Source organism: Stegostoma tigrinum, chromosome 22, assembly GCF_030684315.1.
Source record: "Stegostoma tigrinum isolate sSteTig4 chromosome 22, sSteTig4.hap1, whole genome shotgun sequence".
NCBI classification, from domain to species: Eukaryota; Metazoa; Chordata; class Chondrichthyes; order Orectolobiformes; family Stegostomatidae; genus Stegostoma; species Stegostoma tigrinum.
In genome coordinates, this window is record NC_081375.1 from 52,579,481 (window position 1) to 52,600,891 (window position 21,411).

At 46.5% G+C, this 21,411-nt stretch overlaps 1 protein-coding gene across 1 annotated transcript in view; it reads right to left on the reverse strand.

Annotated features, from left to right (window-relative positions):
* Positions 1-761: 761 nt before the first annotated feature.
* Positions 762-21,411, reverse strand: part of LOC125463690 (tripartite motif-containing protein 16-like) — a 32,623-nt gene continuing 11,973 nt past the window's right edge. The window contains exons 2-6 of the mRNA XM_048555267.2: positions 15,108-15,203; positions 14,789-15,022; positions 10,732-10,897; positions 5,877-5,972; positions 762-2,815 (exon numbers count right to left, since the gene is read on the reverse strand). Coding sequence (XP_048411224.2) covers positions 2,283-2,815; positions 5,877-5,972; positions 10,732-10,897; positions 14,789-15,022; positions 15,108-15,203 — 1,125 coding nt within the window. The 3' untranslated portion in view covers positions 762-2,282. The remainder of the gene's footprint in view (positions 2,816-5,876; positions 5,973-10,731; positions 10,898-14,788; positions 15,023-15,107; positions 15,204-21,411) is intronic.

Below are 21,411 nucleotides of genomic sequence, written 5' to 3' on the forward strand. Positions count from 1 at the left end.
GCACCACCCCCCACCCATCATTCCACATGCCATTCCCAAAGCAATTTGTCACTCACTAGCAGACCTCAGGACTGACCCGCTCTCCGGCACAATCCTTAAAAGACCACTGTGCATCCAGGACAGCTCTGTCTGTCTGGAGCTGCCCTATACCATTCCTGACATTTCCCTCAGACATGATAGGCAGAGGGAATTCACTGCTTCACTCTCTGGACTAATGTACTTTTTTTTATTCATTAATTGTATTGTGATATGACTTACTAGGCCAGTATTTATTGTCCATCCCTAATTGCCCCAGAGTACCGTTAAGCGTCAACAACATTGCTGTGGGTCTGGAGTCACATGTCGGCCAGACCAGGTAAGGATGGCAGTTTCCTTCCCTAAAGGATATTAATGAACCAGATGGGTTTTTTTCCCAAATAATAAGCAACAAATTCACAGTCATCATTAATTCCGAACTTATTACTGAGTTCAATTCTGCTATCTGCCGTGTTAGGATTCGAACCCAGGTCCCCAGAACATTACCTGGGTCTCTGGATTCATAAAAACCCAAAGAACTGCGGATGCTGTAAATTAGGAGCAAGAACAGAAGTTGCTGGAAAAGCTCAGCAGGCCTGGCAGCGTCTGTGTAGAAATAATCAGAGTTAACGTTTCGGGTCTGATGACCCTTCATCAGAACATAAACCGATGTTCTCCCAGTTACCATGAGCTCTGAGGAAGGGTCACCAGACGCGAAACATTAACTCTGATTATTTCTTCACAGATGCTTCCAGGTCTGCTGAGTTCGGGATTAATAGTTCAGCGATAATACCACTAGGCCATTGTAACATAGGAGCAAGGGCAGCAGCATCCACTCCAGTGTTATCTTCTCTCTATTAACTCACAGTCAGGTTGGTTTCCTCTCATAGCGACCAGTCTCGCTTTCAGCATTGTCCCTCACCCACCAAACCTGCAGCACCATTGACCCTGGATGCCCGCTGTACGGCGCACTGATGTACTCAGGACGCAACTCCAGCTGCTGCGAAAGAAACAGCCGCGCCCCCCCTGCTCTTGGGCCCTTTCAGACCTCCCTCTCTGTCTCTCATTCAAGGGTGAGAACAGGCCACTGTACGGACAGGGGGAGTCAGGATGAGTGGTGCACTGCCCAACATTGAGCTCCTCAGCTCCTTACAAGGACCCGCACCCAGAACCCGACTGCCCTGGGCCAGCCTATAAGGGCTGTCAGAAGCAGCTCTTCACCTACTATATCAGGAAACACTGAGCGGAGGCCTGGACTGCATGGAGACCTGCTGACAATCAGGACAAGCTTGCTGGCCTTTTATCTATTCTAAGCAACTAGGTAGGACAACAGTGATATGAGCCTGGTGTCTCTGGCTAAGGGGGCAAAGTACAAAATGGTGAGGTAGGCCCAGAGAGAGTGAGTCCCATAACATTTATTGAGGGGCCTGGAGCTGCAATGTGGTCCAGTCCGTGACTGTCTTCAAAGGGTTGGTGCAGGCCTGATGGGCCCAATAGCCTCTTTCAGTGCTGTATGGGTTCTATGAGCTGGGTGTGCGTCCTTGAGAACACAGTGTGCTTGCTACAGCGTTACAGTGAGAGTTACAGTGGCCGGCAGCCTAACACTGAAGAGCAGGAGCGTCCTGACTGTGGATAAGAGATGTTCAATGAGGCTGGCACATGTTGGATAACATGGACGTTGGTGTATGTGGCCAGTGCCTGTGGAAAATACCCTGAGATATTGGTGCCCAGCATCTGACATCATCGTCCTGTTCCTTCCAGAAAAGCGGAGAGTTGAATCCATCAGGAACCCGCTCTGGTTTCCACGTCGATCTTTCCTGATGGCTTGTTTGTTGGTGAGTTTGGTAAAATGGTAGCCAACCCATGGCAAGTTGAGCTGTTTACAATCAAGAGCGGGCATCAACTGGGAGCTTGCTAGCGAGAACCTTGCCATGCTATATGCTACACGAGATGAAGCAAGATGACCTTGACATTGAGATGGGACTTGCCAAACATCTCACCCAGCTCTGCCACCATCTTGCCATAGCCCACGTCACCCAGGTTAGATTCCACCCTTAGTCCCTCCACAGCTGTTGTCTGGCCTGCTGAGCTTTTCCAGCAGTTTATTCCAGTTAAAAATGTCAGTGTTATTCGCTTCACCTACTCCAATGTTACAGTGTGTTCCACATTCAAACCCATGCCCTCCGATGCTGCCTCCACGCACTACAGTGAGACCATCCCTGGAAGTACAGGCTAGAAGACACACAGGAAGTAGAAATTAGCCTCTCCTAATCCAGCCAGCAGATTCGGAGAGATGTTCCCAGAAACACCCAAAAGGCGGGATACACAGGCTCTGTAAACTCTGTCTTGAACCTGTGGATCAGACTCATCGTGTCGCCGATCCCATAAAAGTCCAGTGTGCCCTCAGGGTAGTCCAGGTAGATGCCAATTCTCTGGTACCTGCCGGATTGCAGGCTGACCTCCTCTTTGTTATGAAGGGCTAAATACTTGCTGTTACTGTACAGGAGACACCAGGAGAGGCTGTTCCGCCCAATAAGGCTGCACATGTTCGACCCTTTCCTCTTGATTCCTCGGTAGGTGACTCCCATTCCCGCCCAGTGTCCACTGATCTCCACCTCCCAATAGGAGCGGCCTCCCGACAGGCTTTCGGCACACAGCACCTGGGGGAAGTTGCTGAACCTCTCGGGGTGTTCAGGGTAAGGGACGCTTTCGGGGTCCACATCTGTCACTATGCAGTTGTTGTCTGACAGTAGTAGGTGCTTGTGTACTGTGTTGGGATCAAACGTCAACTGGAGAGCATCTGGAGACACAACAGGAAGTGATTAATGGAGCACCCCTTCTGGAGTTATCAATCAGGATTCAACCAGGAATAGATAAGATAGAAATCGGGAGGTTCTTTCTACTGGCCAGTGAAACTACAACTAGGGGGCATAACCTCAAAATAAGGTGTTCCTCCAGCTCCACACTCTGTTATCTCTGCCAGCATTGGCGGCTCTCACTGTCTCTAACATGAGGGACAACGTAAGGGGGAGCAGATTTCGGACTGAGCTGAGGAACAACTTCTTCACCCAAAGGGATATGAACCTCTGGAATTCCCTGTCTAGGGAAGCAGTTGAGGCCACCTTGTTGAATGTTTTTAAGGCAAAGATTGTTGAACAGTAAGGGTTGTGATGAGTAGGTGGGTAAATGGAGCTGAGTTCATGAATAGACCTGCCATGATCCTACTGAGTGGCAAAGCAGGCCCAAAGGGCCAGAGGGCCTACTGCTGCTCCTATTTTGTATGTTCTTATGAGGTCAGTATTGAAACCATCCATGATGCTGCCCAGCTAATGGTCCTTCCTTTACCATTGAGGCACATCTCACTTCACTTTACAGCGCTCAATCTTTTAACATGATTGACTGTCCCAGACAGAGATGAGCAGGGGGACTAAAGACTGAGGAAGGAATGGACTGAGGTAGAGTTCCAAAGGCTTCTCAGCTCAGCGGGGCCGTGTCCTGCACCTGACAGTCAGAGCCCAGCCTCAGGGTTTCTGCAGGTGGCGCGTATCCAGAAGCTGCGACGATGTTCACAGTGGGATACGTTGAGCACCGATGGTCGATAAACCAGCTCAAAATGTCAATGGATGGCGTGGGAAGAGCTCACGCAGCTTTATAAGGTCAAGGCCCTGTGTACAACTTTAACAAAGCATCAAAATCTGAGGAGGTGAGTAAATGGCAATGGTGGGTGTTAGCTGGTTAATGAACACAAGGGGGAGACACTGTGTCCCCACTTTGAGCTGGGGAAACACTGATGAGTAATAGTGGGAGCGTAAACTGGGAGGGGCAGATAGCACTAGCATTGTGAATAGTAAGTTAATAGATGGAGTTGGAGTAAGGGTGAGTATAAGCTTCAAGCAAGGTTCTGCTGTATATATTTGAATGCACAGAGTATAGATTGGGGAGTGCCAGTCACAGATTTCTGAGGCAGATTGTGATTTTGTGACAACGGAGACTCATCCTCAAGGAAATACAGGTCTGCATGTTAAATACCCCTGCTTAGAAGATGTTAAGAAAATACAGGAGGGGGAAAACAGGAGGGGAGGGGTTTTGGCTGAGGAGCATTGTGCTGTGAGAGAAACAGGACGTCTCAGAGGGTTCAGAATTGATTTGGCTCGAGCTAAGGAATAAGAAGGGTGTAATTACATTGGAGTGGCCTCCCGCAGCACTGTCGCAATTGTGTGACTCACTCAGCTGTAGTGGGAGACACTCAGCTGCAGGGGAAGACACTCATTTGCAGGGGGAGACACAGATCAACTGGAAGCTCTGAAACATGGAGGCAAAGGAACCGGGATTGTGCATCAAGAGGGAGCAGCCTCCTCTGCACAGGCAGAGGGTCCTTCCTAATGTACATGTGGACTCAAAACTGTGCAGAGTGCTTCAAGTGAGATTAAGCAGTAGGCGAAACCTTCAACATAACCTCCCTGCTCTTACAATCTGATGGTGAAGTTTAGAACAGTTGCAGTTTCTCACAATCCTGCCACTTTTAATGATTTATGCATATCTGCACCCAGGTCTCTCTATGTCTGGACATGCTTTAGAACAGCACCCTTTAGTTTTAGACTTTCCACTTTTTAGTACCAAAATGTATTCCCTCACACTTCTCCGAATGTGAGCGGTGACACCATCGAGGTTTACGAGGGGCATGGATAGGGTGAAGAGCAGAGCTTTTTTCCTGAGGTTTGGGGGAGTTCAAATCTACTGAGGTGATTTTTGGGAGAATTTAAAAGGGACATAGAGTTGTAAAGCCATAGAGCTGTACCACACGGAAACAGACCCTTTGTTTCACTCACCCATGCCAACCAGATATCCTAAATTAATCTAGTCCCAATTGCCAGCATTTGGCCCATATCCCTTCCTATTCATACACCCATCCAATGCTATGATTGTACCCAGCTCCACCGCTTCCTCTGGCAGCTCATTCCATACACACACCACCCTTTGGGTGAAAAAGGTGCCCATTAAGTCCCTTTTAAAGCTTTCCCCCTCCCCTCTCACCTTAAACCCATGCCGTTTGGTCTTGGATTCCCCACCCTGGGGAAAAGACCTTGGCTATTCACCCTATCCATGCCCCTCATGGTTTTATAAACCTCTATAAGGTCACCCCTCAGCCTCTGTTGCTCCAGGGAAAACAGCCCCAGCCTATTCAGCCTCTCCCTGTAGCTCAAACCCTCCAACCCTGGCAATGTCCTTATTAAGCTTTTCTGCACCCCTTCAAGTTTCACACTTTCCTCTACTAGGGAGACCAAAACTGCTCGCAGTACTCCAAAAGCAGCCTAACATGAGGGGCTGGAGGAACACAGCAGGCCAGGCAGCATCAGAGGAGCAGGAAAGTTGACGTTTTGGGTGGGGACCCTTCTCCCGACCCGATTCCTGCTCCTCTGATGCTGCCCAGCCTGCTGTGTTCCTCCAGCTCCACACTGTGTTATCTCTGACTCCAACATCAGCAGTTCTTACTGTCTCTAAAATGAGGGGCAACATTTTTACACAGAGTGTAGTTGGTGTGTGGAATAAACTGCCAGAGGAAATGGCTGAGGCAGGTACAGTTACAACATTTAAAAGCCATTTGGCCAGGTACATGAATAGGAAAGGTTTAGAGGGATATGGGCCAAACGCAGACAAATGGGGCTAGTTTAGTTTGGGGAATTTGGTTGGCATGGACTGGTTGGACCAAAGGGTTTATTTCCTGTTCTATGACTCTATGACTATGAGTCTACGACTGATCAGAGCAGAGTCATTGCTGTTGTGTGAAGCTAAGTCCAGTGTGATTTAGCTCCCAACATCCTGTACTTTCTCGGACCTGCAGAAATTAAGCACATACTTACGTTGTACATAATCGGCTTTCTGCTTACTGTTCAGGTCAGCCCTTGTTTCCATGGGGCATACACTCAGCCGGCCACTGGAGATCTCTTTCTCATTGTCTGTGAACAGGACAGAAATCAAAGACAAAATGCATTCACTTGTGCGTCCTCTCTCTCACATTTTTCTTAGTTTTCATTCATGTGCGGGATGTGGGCATCACTGGCCGGACCGACATTTGTTACCCATTCACAGTTGCCCTTCAGAAGGTGGTGATGAGCTGCAGTCGACCCACAGTGCCCTTAGGGAGGGAGTTTTAGGATTTTGATCCAGCGACAGTGAGGGAATGACAGTATATTTCCAAGTGCCTAGGAATAACAGAACACATTTCCCATCGAACACTCCCAAGACAGGGACAGCATGGGGTTAGATACAGAGCGAAGCTCCCTCTACACTGTCCCAATCGAACACTCCCAGGACAGGGACAGCACAGGGTTAGACACAGAGTGAAGCTCCCTCTACACTGTCCCAATCGAACACTCCCAGGACAGAGACAGCGCAGAGTGAGATATGCAGTGAAGCTCTCTCGACACTGTCCCCATCAAACACTCTCAAGACTGGAACAGCATGGGGTTAGATATAGGGTAAAGCTCCCTCTGTGATTCCAAAATGGAATATAGTTGTTTTTACTCATCTATAGAATCTGCTTGTCTCTGGCCGGGCCAGCGTGCCCATTACTAATGAATTGCCCTAGAAAAGGTGATGATGAACCAACATTCTGAACTGCTGCAGTTCTTCGTGTGGATGGACACCCACAGTGCCCTCAGGGTGGGAGTTCCAGGATTATGACCCAGCGACAGTGAAGGAACGGCAATATATTTCCCAAGTGAGAATGGTGTACAGCTCAGAGCAGAACATGGTTACCTATGTATCCACTGCACTTGTCCTACCAGATGGTAAAGTTTCTCAATTTTGGAAGGTGCTGTCGAAGGAACCTTGTTAAGTTGCTGCAGTGCATCTTGTATATAGTATACACTGTCACCTACTGAGGGTCAGTAGTGAAATTTGTTGATGTGAAGTGAATAGATGACACATGTGATGATTAGATTCCCTACAGTGTGGAAACAGGCCCTTTGGCCCAACAAGTCCACACCGCCCCTTGGAGCATCCCACCCAGACCCATCCCACTATAACCCACACACCCCTGAACACTACAGGCAATTTATCATGGCCAATCCACCTAGCCTGCACATCTTTGGACTGTGGGAGGAAACCAGAGCACCCAGAGGAAACCCACGCAGACACGGGGAGAATGTGCAAACTCTGCACAGACAGTCGCCCGAGGCTGGAATCGAACCTGGGTCCCTGGCGCTGTGAGGCTGGAGTGCTAACCGCTGAGCCACCGTGATCATCAGCTATCACACTCTGATACTTATTTCAGTTTGTGTCACATCAGGGCAGGTTGTGGATCACATCGTCATGAAGAATTCTATGTTTTTTTTATTCCAGCTCCTGCTGTTTACATTAATACATTACACTGATAAGCACTTGATATGAGAAAAAATGCTTTTCCACACTGTGAGAGGCTGGGATCTAGAACACACTGCCAGGAAATGTGGTGGAGGCAGGATCAATTGAGGCATTCCAGAGGGCATTGGCTGCTTTTCTTTAGATAGTAATGGCCTGCAAGGATATGGTAAAAAGGAGGTTGGCACTGGATAATAGGGCTGGTACAGGCATGATGGGCTGAATAGTCTCCTTCTGCACTGTAATAATTCTGGGATTCTGTGGCAAAAATGATTCAGAGGACTCTGTAGAGTATTTGAAGACCAGCTCAAGGTAAGATTTGTCTTCTAGATCCACAGATTCCAACCCATCTTGTACAGGCAGGAACTGTGAAGAACCCTGATTTGGCAGCACAGTGGTTAGCACTGCTACCTCAGGACACCAGAGGCACGAGTTTGACTCCAACCTTAGGCAACTGTCTGCATGCAGTTTGCACGTTCTCCCCGTGCCTGTGTGGGTTTCTTCCCACAGTCCAAAAATGTGCAGGTTAAGGTGGATTGGCTGTGCTAAATTACCCATAGAGTTGAGAGATGTGCAAGCTAAGTGGATTAGGCATGGGAAATGCAGGGGATCGGGTGGGGGGAGGTGATTCTGGCTGAGATTCCCTCTGGAAGGTTGGCTTAGACTGTTGGGCCGAATGGCCTGTTCCCACACTGTAGGGTTCCTGTGAAGTGCCTGTTGATGACCTGAACTAAGGTCATCAACAGGCACTTTATCAGATGTGATTCCTCATCTGATAAAACTTACAGAGAAGCTCATCAAATTGGCCTTTACTCCAGTCAAAGCTGAATTTACAATGTGTGCCTGTGTGTAACTGTTTGGGACTGTTTTGGAAGAAAGGGGATGTTGTGCTATGCCTCACTGCAAACATGCGCTATGCCTTTAAGAGACATGCAAATGATTCATCGCTGTACCATGACACGTGGCCTCTATGTATAAAGGTCTCAGACTCTATCTCACCTCAGGCCACTTGCTGCATGAGGGAAGTGTGCTACAATCTGTTCCACATTGGACCTGGCACAGCAGTGTCTATGACTGTAATACCTGTCAATATCAGGGGCTGAAATAAACATCGAAAGAACCTTTCAGTACTACATTATCCATGGCTAGTTCTTATGTCACAGGAGCCAACATTTGTATCGCCTCGTCAGGCACTAACACCCAGTTGAAGGTAGCCCATCCCTGCATCTACAGCAGATTGTGAGGGAAAAACAGAATAGACAGACTTTTAATCAATGGTGGCACCTCCCGATCTAGTCATTGACCTGATCTCCGAGGGCACAGAAACCAAAGGGAAGGGAGGAGTTCACATTTCTAGGGTGTCGTTCATAACTTTAGCAAGAACATAGAACATTACAGCACAGTACAGGCCCTTCGGCCCTCGATGTTGTGCCGACCTGTCATACCGATCTCAAGCCCATGTAACCTACACTATTCCATGTACGGCCATATGCTTATCCAATGACGACTTAAATGTACCCAAAGTTGGCGAATCTACTACCGTTCCATTTCCTTACTACTCTCTGAGTAAAGAAACTACCTCTGACATCTGTCCTATATCTTTCACCCCTCAATTTAAAGCTATGCCCCCTCGTGCTCGCCGTCACCATCCTAGGAGAAAGGCTCTCCCTGTCCACCCTATCTAACCCTCTGATTATTTTATATGTTTCAATTAAGACACCTCTCAACCTTCTTCACTCTAATGAAAACAGCCTCAAGTCCCTCAGCCTTTCCTCGTAAGACCTTCCCTCCATACCAGGCAACATCCTAGTAAATCTCCTCTGCACCCTTTCCAAAGCTTCCAGATCGTTCTTATAAAGCGGTGACCAGAACGGTACACAATACTCCAAGTGCGGCCGCACCAGAGTTTTGTACAGCTTCACCATAACCTCTTGGTTCCGGAACTCGATCCCTCTATTAATAAAAGCTAAAACACTGTATGCCTTCTTAACAGCCCTGTCAACCTGGATGGCAACTTTCAAGGATCTGTGTACATGGACACCGAGATCTCTCTGCTCATCTACACTGCTAAGAATCTTACCATTAGCCCTGTACTTTGCCTTCCGGTTACTCCTACCAAAGTGCATCACCTCACACTTGTCTGCATTAAACTCCATTTGCCACCTCTCAGCCCAGCTCTGCAGCTTATCTATGTCTCTCTGCAGCCTACAGCGTCCTTCGTCACTATCCACAACTCCACCGACCTTAGTGTCGTCTGCAAATTTACTAACCCATCCTTCTACGCCCTCATCCAGGTCATTTATAAAAATGACAAACAGCAGTGGGCCCAACACCGACCCTTGCGGTACACCACTAGTAACTGGTCTCCAGGATGAACATTTCCCATCAACTACCACCCTCTGTCTTCTTTCAGCAAGCTAATTTCCAATCCAAACTGCTATATCTCCCACAATTCCATTCCTCCGCATTTTGTACAATAGCCTACTGTGGGGAACCTTATCGAACGCCTTGCTGAAATCCATATACACCACATCAACCGGTTTATTCTCATCTACCTGTTTGGTCAAGTCTGAAATGTTTTTGCTAATGGAGCACTGAAGCACTTTAATAGAAACTAGTGACAGTCAGGAAGCTTGGGAGTTTATGTGTGCACAGAAAGGCCATGTGAATAAGAATAAAGTAAATGACTGTATAATCCTGACTGGAGATAAATGTTTAGGGCAAAATCGACAGCCTGTTCCAAAAATCCATAATCCGGTGTACACCTCCCCCCAGCCCTATCTTTAATGCAAGGGAAGCAGGTTGGGAGTAGGAGGAGAAAGGTAACACTGTGTTGAGATTATTACCTTAAACATAACAGATAATAGTGCAGATCAAGGTGAGCCTCTCCCCCACCCCCACTGTTACTGATAGTTAGGAATTCTAGGTGTGAGGTCTGGACTCTGACATTACTGAGGTTACTTTGCCTATCTCTCTCTCTCTCTCTCTCTCTCTCTCTCTCTCTCTCTCTCTCTCTCTCAAGGGACACAGTCTGCTGATTATTTTCTGCACCATTTTCCTCCTATACCTTTCTTTCAGCCTACCGCAGCTGAGCAGTGTGGTTCCATATCACTGGTAGAGCCGGCTTTTTCCACTGCAGGGTATGAGTAAGCACCTGGATGGAGACCTTAATCTATTTCTTGAGTGGTCTGATCTTTCACCTACTGCCACTGACAACTCGCTAACCTCCCTTGACCCTCCATACCTGTCCGCAGGTCCTAGATGGGGTGAGGAGTTGGGGTTGATGGGGGGTGGGGGAAAATTAGATGGAGAAGAGAATGGAGCCCATCTCCTCCCACTCTGATGTCTACAGACCTTTGCAGACTTCAGCCTCCAGATGTGGGTTGAAGGAGCTGTGCAGCTGTCCTGTGATGTGACTGGAGAGTTCAGTCATGGCATTTTCCACAGCGCTAAAGTTGACATCAGCCTCGCACTGCAAGACAGGAAGAGGCTGCTCAAGTTTGCTCAACCTCCAGTGTTCCTAGAACGATAAACATTATCACTTCAGAAGGATAATTAATCTCGGTGAGCCTGCAATTCATGCCAACGTGTACAAATCTCAATATAAGAAGCAAAAGAACAGAAAGAAATGTCAATATCATTCTATTGCGTGTTACCTCCCTCACATCTGATGGGTTGTATTGTAAATGGGTCTGAATGGTGAAAGAGCCATATCTACCAGTCACTATAATAATGACACAGACTTGTGATCACACACAGCTCAGGATCACAAATGGAGTGTAACCTAAAAGTTAATCCTCCTCAATGCTTTGGTAATGTAACCTGTTATCAGTCATTAACATGTAATAAACTAGACAAGACCCTTCCCATTAGAGCACGAAGAGTTTTTCCTTGGCTGCACTAGACCGAGTAGGCCCTGGATTTTCTTACACTCACTGAGGATGGTGAATGTGACCTTCACCATGAGCAGCAAGTCATACAGTGCTCCGAGCGACCATACCTGTACAATGGTTGGGTTTAAAGGTGCTGGTGATAAATTCCTGGAGTCCCAGTTTATACAGCCAATCAGAAGCTTGCAGCTCGTCCGTCCCAGCAGTGGTGCCCAGGTCACAGAGGCCAGAAGGAGAAGGAAGCTGGGTGTCCTTGCCTGATCCCACCATGCAGGGCAAGGGCATGTCTTTCCTTACAACCATTGGGCACTCAAGCAGGACAGACCTAACCCGCATTCCCATCACAGACTGACAGAGAATATTTCAGTTTGGCCACACAGTCTGGCTCCTTCACACCAGCTGCAGTGAGCTGGGCCCCTCGTGTGGTCATAGGGATTCTATTCTCTATTCTGCTCCATTAATTGACCTCTCGACAATGCAGGATAACGGTTAATCAGAGAGAAACAGCAAGGTTGCCTGCTCTGTGCACTCCCTCTGCTTCCTCCAAACCCACTCCTGAGGAGGACATTCAATCCACCAAAAAAAAATTTACTGGCAATGCAGTGTCTGCTGTGCAGGCAGGTACAGCAGCCATTTTACTCAGTCAAATCCCATGGCCAATCATGCTGAAAGAACGGGTAGTGTGTTTCAGTGTGGCCTCCTTTGCATTAACAACACTAAATGCAGACTAGGTGACTGCTTCGTGCATCATTGCACTCAACCCTGACTTCCCAGTTGCTAGCCATTTCAATAAGCCACCTTGCTTTAATGTAACATTTCTGACCTGAGCCTACTAAGTGTTCCAAAGAAACTCAACTCAAGCTTGAGGAATACTACCTTATTTTCTGTGTAGGCATTGTATATTTGTATTTGGTTTATAAATGTACCATATCAATGAGTTCAGGCTTGTGACTGCTTCCAAAGGGAATTTCTTTCCTGTCACAGTGGGAGGTGATGGCCTAGTGGTATCATTGCTGCTTGTTAATCCAGAGATCCAAATAATGTTCTGGGGACCTGGGTTCGAATCCCACCGTGGCAGATGGTGGAATTTACATTCAATCAAAACAAAACATGGAATTAAGAGTCTAACGATGACCGGGAACCCACTGCTAGTAGTCAGGAAAAACCCTGCTGGTTCACTAATGCCCTTTAGGGAAGGAAACTGCTATCATTAGCTGGTCTGGCCTGCATGTGACTCCAGACCTACAGCAATATGGTTGGCTCTTAAATGCCCTCTGGGCAAAAAATGCTGCCTAACCAGCAACAAGTTCATTCTGTGAATGAATTTTAAAAATTCTAACTGTGTATCACAGACTCCAAATTGTATTCCTTTCCACCTCAGTTTACAGCAATCCTTGCTGCACACATTACTATTCACCATTTTCCCTCCACTTTTCCCCCACCACCACCCCCCCAGCACCTTTGTCTCTGGTTGATTTTGCACTTCGCTGAGAGGACCCATTCTCTCTCCTTCACACTTTAATTTATACACCCGTTCTCCATCTCTTTTTCTCTTTCACCACCTTTAACAACACTGTCTTTTTGCACTGGACTTCTACGCCATCCCCTGCTTCGCTCAACGGAATAAAAACCACTGTTTTCCAAGCCCCAGTTCAAAAGAAGAGTCATTTTGGACTCAGAATGCTAACTGTGTTTCTGTTTCCAAAGATGTTGCTAGTCCTGCTGAGTTTCTCCAGCATTTTCTGTGTTTTATTGCAAGTCATGGGCTTATTGGCGATGGTGAAATGTTACCAAGGGCAGATCCAAAATTGAAGTCGGTAATCCATAGTGGCCAATGAGAAAGCTGAGAGGGTGGGAGAGTCAATAGAATACCCTTCACTCTAGTTGTCTCGGCAGCGGGTATGATGGTTAATGCCTGTTCATTGTAAAATTCGCCTGATTGCCATTCTGGTTACTATGCTAAATTGCCTGTAGTGTCCAGGGATGTTTAGGTTAAGTGGATCACACATGGGGAAATGCAGGGGTAGGTGAATAAGTTTGGGTGGGATGCTCTTCAGAGGGGCGGGTGGTCTTGTTGGGCCAAATGGCCCATTTCCATGCTGTGGGGATCCTACGGTTCTATGATTCTATGAGGAAAACATGAAAGCAAGGGTTTAGCAAAAAGTGAAAAGGTTTTCAGGATGACAGGGACAGGCTAGGGGAATGAGCAGGGACTATGCTCGATGCCTGTCCATATTGTGAATAAAAAAAAGGGATAGAGCGCTTACATCAACTGTCAAAACACAAGCACATGCTAAGCAATGTCAAAGGGAGCTATTAATAATGTCAAAACGATCCATCAAAAGCACCCGTCCTTTTGTATCTTTGAAAAATATTTCTGGAGTGTTTGAAGGAAAATTGCTCACAGTTTCACTCTGTCTGTGAACACAGCACATGACTGATAACACAAACGTTCATGGTTACAGTTACAGTACCTGCCATTTCACAGTTTGATTGATAGCTACAAGTGGTTCTTTGATGCAGGACTGTTCATCCCAGTGCTTGTTTACGCAAGGAATTGTGCATTAACAACGTGCTTGTTGTTATAAGGAATGGATATGTTGTGGGTGGTAATCACTGTTTATTTCAATATATTGAAGTCTGCGACAGACGCGGAATTTTGTTTCATGGAACTTTATTCAATGGGTCCGGAGGTCTGTCCATGTGGATATTGGGTAGATGGTAAGTGTGAGTGCAAAAGGTAGAAACGAATTACCGCAGATACAGGAATCTGTACTGAGAACAACAAATGCTGGAGATCAGAGCAGGTCAGACAGCGTCCATGGAGAGACAGCAAGCTAATGGGAAAAGTCATTTAGACTCGAAACATTAGCTTGCTCTGTGGATGCTGTCTGACCCACTGTGATTTCCAGCATTTTGGTGTTTTAAGCACAAAGGGTGATGGCTGGGAGCCATCAGCTGCTTTGTTACCCTAATAAAGGGCATGGATATGGGTGCGGGGCATTGCTTGGCATTGATGGTGCTAGGTACTGAGGCATTTGGTTGGGAGGGCATGGGGGTGTTTGAGAGGCTATGGGTTGGGCATGGAGAATGTAAAAGTCTAGACCTGAAACGTCAGCTTTCCTGCTCCTCTGATGCTGCTTGGCCTGCTGTGTCCATCCAGCTCCACACCTTGTTACCTCAAATTCTCCAGCATCTGCAGTTCCTACTATCTCTAAAAGTTGGACGGATGTTTTGTGATTTATTCTTTGCTTCAAAACTTTGGGCGCAGCTTCGGAGCCCAAGGTTGGCCTGTTGCCCAGTCTGCCTCTGAAGCCAAACTGGGATTGAAAATCTGGGCCTGAGACAGGTTTCATACAAACGCCCTGATCTCTCAACTCTGACCCTGTAGAAATGAAACCAGGCATGATGACTCTGTGGCTCAATGTAAAGACTGGTGTGTTTGTCCTCCCAGGCGATTGGACACACTGGGATCTCAGTTGTTCACGATGCCCACTTCCAACTGCCCATGAGGTTGTTACCTGTAATACAAACAAGCTGTCATCACTTTCCAGGGCAGCCCGGAACTGCTGTTTACTATCCTGCAGCCCAGCCAGGTTACTCCGCAGTAGCTTCATGGAGTCTTCCACCCGACTCAACACGGCTTCCTCCTCATGATCAATATAACGTAGGACGTCCTTCTGTGCCCGCTCAATGGTTTTCAGCAACTCAGCACACTTGTTCCTGGTGTGATGTTTCACCTGGAGTACCATACCCTAGGATTGAAAGCAATGCCCCGGTTATGCCACGTAGGATCACAGAGCAGTCACCCTCCTGTTTAAACCCAGCACTGCCGCTTACTTTAATGGAGTCAGCCTTCTGCTGCAGCTTTGCAATCTCCCCTGTGGTCTCCTGCATCTGTTTGTCCACCTTAGCCTGTTGCTCGTGGAGGTCTTTCTGAAAAATCGAAGCATTCTGGTCAGTGATGGCCATTGCTGAGTGGATGTGCCCAGTTCAGTGGATCACAGATCCTCTCACACACTCTGCTTCCTAGGCCTCAAGACCTCCACATCCTCTCTACACCCCTCAGTCTTGTGTTGCATTGGAACACAGCCACAAGGGGCACAGGTCAGTGATGGCCCATTAATCAGGGTCCCGCTTTTCACTGGCTTTGCTGTGCCTCAATCGGCTGGGGGAGGGGGGGTCATTGCTGGGGCCAGGGGTGCCTGGGTCAGACATTGGGATGGTGGGAGTGGGGACACTGTCCTGGGGTCAGGAGTGTGGACATGTTGTCCAGGGTGGGGTTGTGGACAGTGTGCCCGGGGCAGGGGTGTGGGGGTGTGGACACTGTCCGGGGCAGGGGCATGGGGTTGGGGATACTGTGTCTGGGGCAGGGGTGTGTGGGGGGGGACACTGTGTCCGGGGCGGGGGTGTGGAGGTGGGGACACTGTGCCCAGGGCAGGGGTGTGGGATTGGGTCCAGGGGCCTGCTACAGGAACACGGTCAGTGCCTGTGATCTCAGTCTTCCCGTCTCCTGCTGCACCACAGAGTAAGACCCTGAGAGGTTCTCACAGCATGGATTCCAGGAGAATGTGTGGGAGAGAATCGAGCCGGACAACTCTGTTTAAAAATAAAATGTCTCACTTTTAAGACAGAAGTGAGAGGAGTTTTATTTCTCTCTGAAGGTTGTAAATGTGTGGAATTCCCCAAAAGGAATTGGACACAAGAGTTCACCATCACATCATTAAAGACTTGCCCTGTGTCTCTCAATGTCAATGAAATATCAATCCATAAAACAAACTAATCATCATGAATTACAGTGCTGTAAAACTGATTTGTTTCTCAAAGCTAGAATAAATGTTCATATCAATTTCCCACAGTCAAATGTCCTCAATAAAATCTACCGCAGCTCATCCTTACGTCTTTGTCCAATGATGAGATACAGAGTGTCACTGACTAGGACAGTGAAGGGTCAGCCCCATGTTGCCATGAGTCTGGAGTCACGTGTAGGACAGACAAAGATTTCCTTTCCTAATCGTACGTATTTTTATCCCAGTATTTTACAGTTTCAAAATTTTCACAATCTGCATTGGTGGGATTCGAGCCTGTATCCCCAGAACATTCGCCTGACGTTCTTGGTCACTGGCCTAGTGACATTGCCGCTATGGACTCAACTATTTGAACACGCTCCCACCCAGCCTTCTATCTTGTACCTTCCGTCATCTAAAACCCTGTTGTCGTTTCTCAGTTGGATCACCCTGTGGATCATGATACACTGGATCATGGTTCCCCTAACACTTCCAACTTAAATTCTTTACCTTGTGCTTAACTCTCTTCATAACTGTTCCCTTTCCAACCCTCTCTCTGTAACTGTCTCTAGTTCTGCAATCACTTCAGAATTCTCTGGATGCTTGGACTCTGGCTCCTTCTCCCATTCCTTCACCCATCTTATGTAACCGTGCCTTCAACTGTTTAGAGATGATGCTCTGGAGGGGGCTTGAAACCTTACAGCCTCATCACCTTCCTTTTTAAGAACCAATGTATGCAATGTATATGAATGTATGAGTGTGTAGCAGCAGTAAGTCATTCAGTGTACTTCACCATCCAATAAGACCAGGGTAGAGGTGTTTGTGTTTTGTACTCCACATTCCCATCGACCCTCAATAACCCTTTGTCTCCCTTACCTATGAAGAATCTGTCTACCACTTAAAAATATTAGATTAGATTCCCTACAGTGTGGAAACAGGCCGTTCGGACCAACAAGTGCACACTAACCTTTGGAGTATCCCACCCAGACCCATCCCCCTGTAACCTACACACCCCAGAACACTACAGGCAATGTAGCATGGCCAATCCACCCTAACCTGCACATCTTTGGACTGTGGTAGGAAACCGGAGCACCTGGAGGAAACCCACGCAAACACGGGGAGAATGTGCAAACTCCACACAGACAGTCGTCCAAGGCTGGAATTGAACCCAGGTCCATGGTGCTGTGAGGCCGCAGTGCTAACCACAGAGCCACTGTGCCACCCACAATATTCACTGACACAGTCTCCACTGCTCTCTGAGGAAGAGGCTTCCAAATATTAATTCTATTAGATAAGGCAGCTTTCCTTATCAGTCATAACTTGGAGATCCCCGATTTCAAAACTGTCTCCCCGTAGATCAAGACACCTCTGGAGCAGAAACATCCTCCTGGCATCAATGCTGTCAAGTTCTCTCAAAATCTCAGTGATCACAGCCGGTCCAGCAGCGTCCACGCAGAGAAAGCAAGCTAATGTTTCGAGTCTAGATTACTCTTCATCAGCTCTGAGGAAGTACTCTAGACTCGAAACATTAGTTTGCTTTCTCTGCGTGCATGCTGCTGGACCCCATGTGATCACCAGCACTTTTTGTCTTCAGTACAGGTTCCAGCATCTGCAGTAATTTGTTTCTGTCTCAAAATGTTATTTATTTTTGTGACATTCCTCTCATTCTTCAAAACTTCAATGGGTGAAGGCCCAACCTGTTCAAACCTTTCCCAAAAGACAAACCTTCTACCCCAGGAACTTTGTGAGCCTTCTCTAAGCTGGTTCCAACACAAATATATCCCTTCTTATGTAAGGAGAGCAAAATTGTGCACGATTCTCCAGCTGTGGCCTAAGACCCTGTGCAGTTAGAACAAAGCCACTTTAGATCCTGTTCTCCTTACAATGAAGATCAATAATCCATTTGACTTCCTAATTACACTTTGCAAAATGTTCTGAAATGCAGGAATGCGTAATAGAGTTGCTGGGTTTATCACTGCCTGAGGTTTTCCTTTAGCTCATGCGTGTGACATGTCCAGCAAAATTCAATCACACCCTGATGCAGTCCAGGCCAGAAGAAATGTTTTTTGTATTTTGGCTTGAGTTTTCCTTACTCACAAATGACCTCCTACAGGCATTTCATGTGCCACTCACAAGAGCTCCTTTTATAGCCCACCGGTAATAAAATTTCTGCCCACTTCTCATCTGCCTGAGTATGTGATGGTCTCCATTTCCTCAGCAACACTTCATTTTTAAGGCAGTAACATGCTGGGATACTCTCAGATTCGTTTTCTGTGTATGCTTTTTAATATGACTGTTTGGTCTTTCCAACTTCCTGTTGTAATTCAGCAAACTTCCCTGAGCTAAAAATACCCACTTTGTCCTCCATCTGTTCTTGTATTTTTCTCTCAACCATTTGATCAAACACGGTCCCTGATAACTTCCTTATCTTCAATCCATGATTCCACATCCTGCTTCAACCTGTGGCTTTATGACCTTGTTACCACACAGGATATACTTCCTGTAACTCTTCCGTTGCCTGTTTTTCAAGGGCTTTTCAACCACAGTAGACATCACTCCCACCTGTGATCCAGCTATATCATTACCGAGGATGAACTGTTTTTCCGGAACTGAGAATTTTTTAGCAAAACTGTTTTCCCACATCTGTCTTCCCAGTGCTTCTTCTAAGCCACCGACGCCGTGATTTCATGTTTCCTACTTTCGTATAGTGAAAACACCCAAGGTTTTAAACTTTTCTTCCCACCCTTAACCTGCAGTAACCTATCTTTAGTATCTTCAATGAGATTTCCTTCTCCTTTACTACCTGAGGATTTCCCTTCTCCAGATTACTATTCCGCGTGAAATTGAATTTGATGTCAGAAGCCAAACAGTGAATTATGAACCAACTCCGAACCATCTGCCATTTCTGCTGCTAATCTTGCAGTTTAAACTCCCTGCTCTTCCACTAATTCAGGGAATGAATCTTTGAACTCCTCCAAAATAACAGTCAATCTAAGAGCTTGTCTGATCTATTTTCAATGCTCTTACCCACCCCTATCAACATTACTTTGTTTGATCCTTTCACATTCGGTGTACATTTGACCATCCTTTTTCCTTAGATCCCTGAAACATTGTCTGTAGGCTTCAGGCACGAGCTCATAAATACTTAAGATGGCTTCAGCTTTATCATACTCCTCAGATACCTCCTTTGATGGTGACCCAAGCACCTCATTATGTCTACCTACCCACTTTGTTTCAATGAACAGTACCCACATGGGTCACCAGCCATTTCATTTGTCTAGGCACTTTCTCAAATGAAATGTAAAAGGTTTCTATGTCTTTCTCATTGAATTTTGACAATGCTTGGACATCCTTAAACAGATCCCCACCAGGCTTTTACCTGCAAGAGGTTTACACTCCATCACTGTCCCCCTCACTAACCCATCCAAATACCTGTACCTGTGCCTTTTTAAGTTGACTTTCACTTTTCAGTTCCAACATCTCAAGTTCAAACATTCCCTCTTCTTCCCTTTCTTCTCTCTCTTCCTCCTTTTCTTCTGCTAGGGCTATTCTTTCCTTTCCCTACCCCTTTCCCCTCACCATTGCCTCTACTTCAAGCTGAGTTATTTGCAATTGAATTTTAGCTGTTTTGAATGATTCTGATTGCATTCCTGGCCATTATAAATGCTTTTTGTAGCAATTATCTCCCCTTTCCTCACAGACACATGCAACCTCAACATCAGCTTGGTCTTCTGAAAACATTGCCTTGTTCACCTTCTGGAAACCACCCCGAGTGAATTCTTCTACCCCCAGGAAACTCTCAGTCTCTGAAAGAGCCACTATTACACAAAGCAAACCCTATCTATAACCAAATGCAACACCCAAAAACAGGACATCAACACTCACCACTGACTGCCTTTGAGTCCAATAATCCTAAACCTAACCCAGAATTACAGGGTTTAATCACAACAAGCCCCCAATTTTGTTATGAACCAGACCAATGTCCCCCATCCCCAACACAAGATATAGTAAGCTTAGGCCCTTATTGATTTAAAGGCAAGTGTAAGATGGCATGTTCCAGATGTGATTTGATTCCACCATTAGGATTTAATCAAAACACACTTTAATCTTACAAAGCAGTTAAATACAGAAAAAACTGGCATAACTTTATAGAAGTGCTTAACAAGATAATGTATTACTTAACTGTTCTTCATCAATTGTCCCAATGTAAGTAGCATCCCATAAACACAAATTAGCAAAGCAATTTAGCAGAACAGTTCAGGTTCTCACGTGCTGCCTGTCTCTAGTCCAGCAGAATGAAATAATCTACTTCTTTTTATTTCGAAGAGGAAGCCTCTCATCTGAGACCCTGGCAGTCAGGAATTCACGCTGTCAGCTCAACAGCAGCAGAAACCTTCTTAGTAACTGAAAGCAAAGTTAAAACCTTTATACCAACTGCCTGCCTGCCTGAAGCAGGTATCTTGGCACCAATGTAGCAACACTTCTCTGCAACAGAAACAGCGCAGAACACATCTCTCTTAAAAACACAGTACCATCACAATGCTACCATTTTGTGATTTGTACACAAGCACAACAAATCCCTCTGGGCTGTAGCATTGTGCTGGCTCTATGTTTAAATATTATTCTGCTTTTCCATTTTTCCTGCTGAAGTGGGCAGCCTTGCATTTTCCTACCTTACATTGCATCTTGTCCACTCACTTACTGATCGATATCCTATTGCAGAATTTTTCTACCCTCCTCATTATTTGTGTTCCTACTGAGTTTTGTATCATTGAATCCCTATAGTGTGTAAACAGGCCCTTCAGCCCAACAAGTCCACACAACCCTGACCCATCCCACCCAAACCCATTCCCCACATAACCCACCTAATCTACACATCCCTGAACACTACAGACAATTTAGCATAGCTAATCCACCTAACTTGCACATCTTTGGACTGTGAGAGGAAGCCCATGCAGACACTGGGAGAACGTGCAAACCCAACACAGACAGTCGACAGTTGTTTGCAAATAAAGGTTTACTTTCTTGATTGAACCTGGGTCCCTGACACTGTGAGGCAACAGTGCTAACCACTGAACCACTATACTGCCCTGAAAATCTGAGAACAATATAGTTGGTCCTTTCATCCAAATTGATAATCTGGATCATAAGTATCTAAGGCCCTAGCTCTGAGCTGCGTGACATTCTGCAGGTTAGAATTTGAAAATCTGAAATGACCCACTTAAATTATTGTCCATTTCCTAGATTCCCTACAGTGTGGAAACAGGCCCTACAGCCCAACAAGTCCACACCACCCCTTAGAACATCCACCCAGACCCATCCCCCTATAACCCTCACACCCCTGAACACTATGGGCA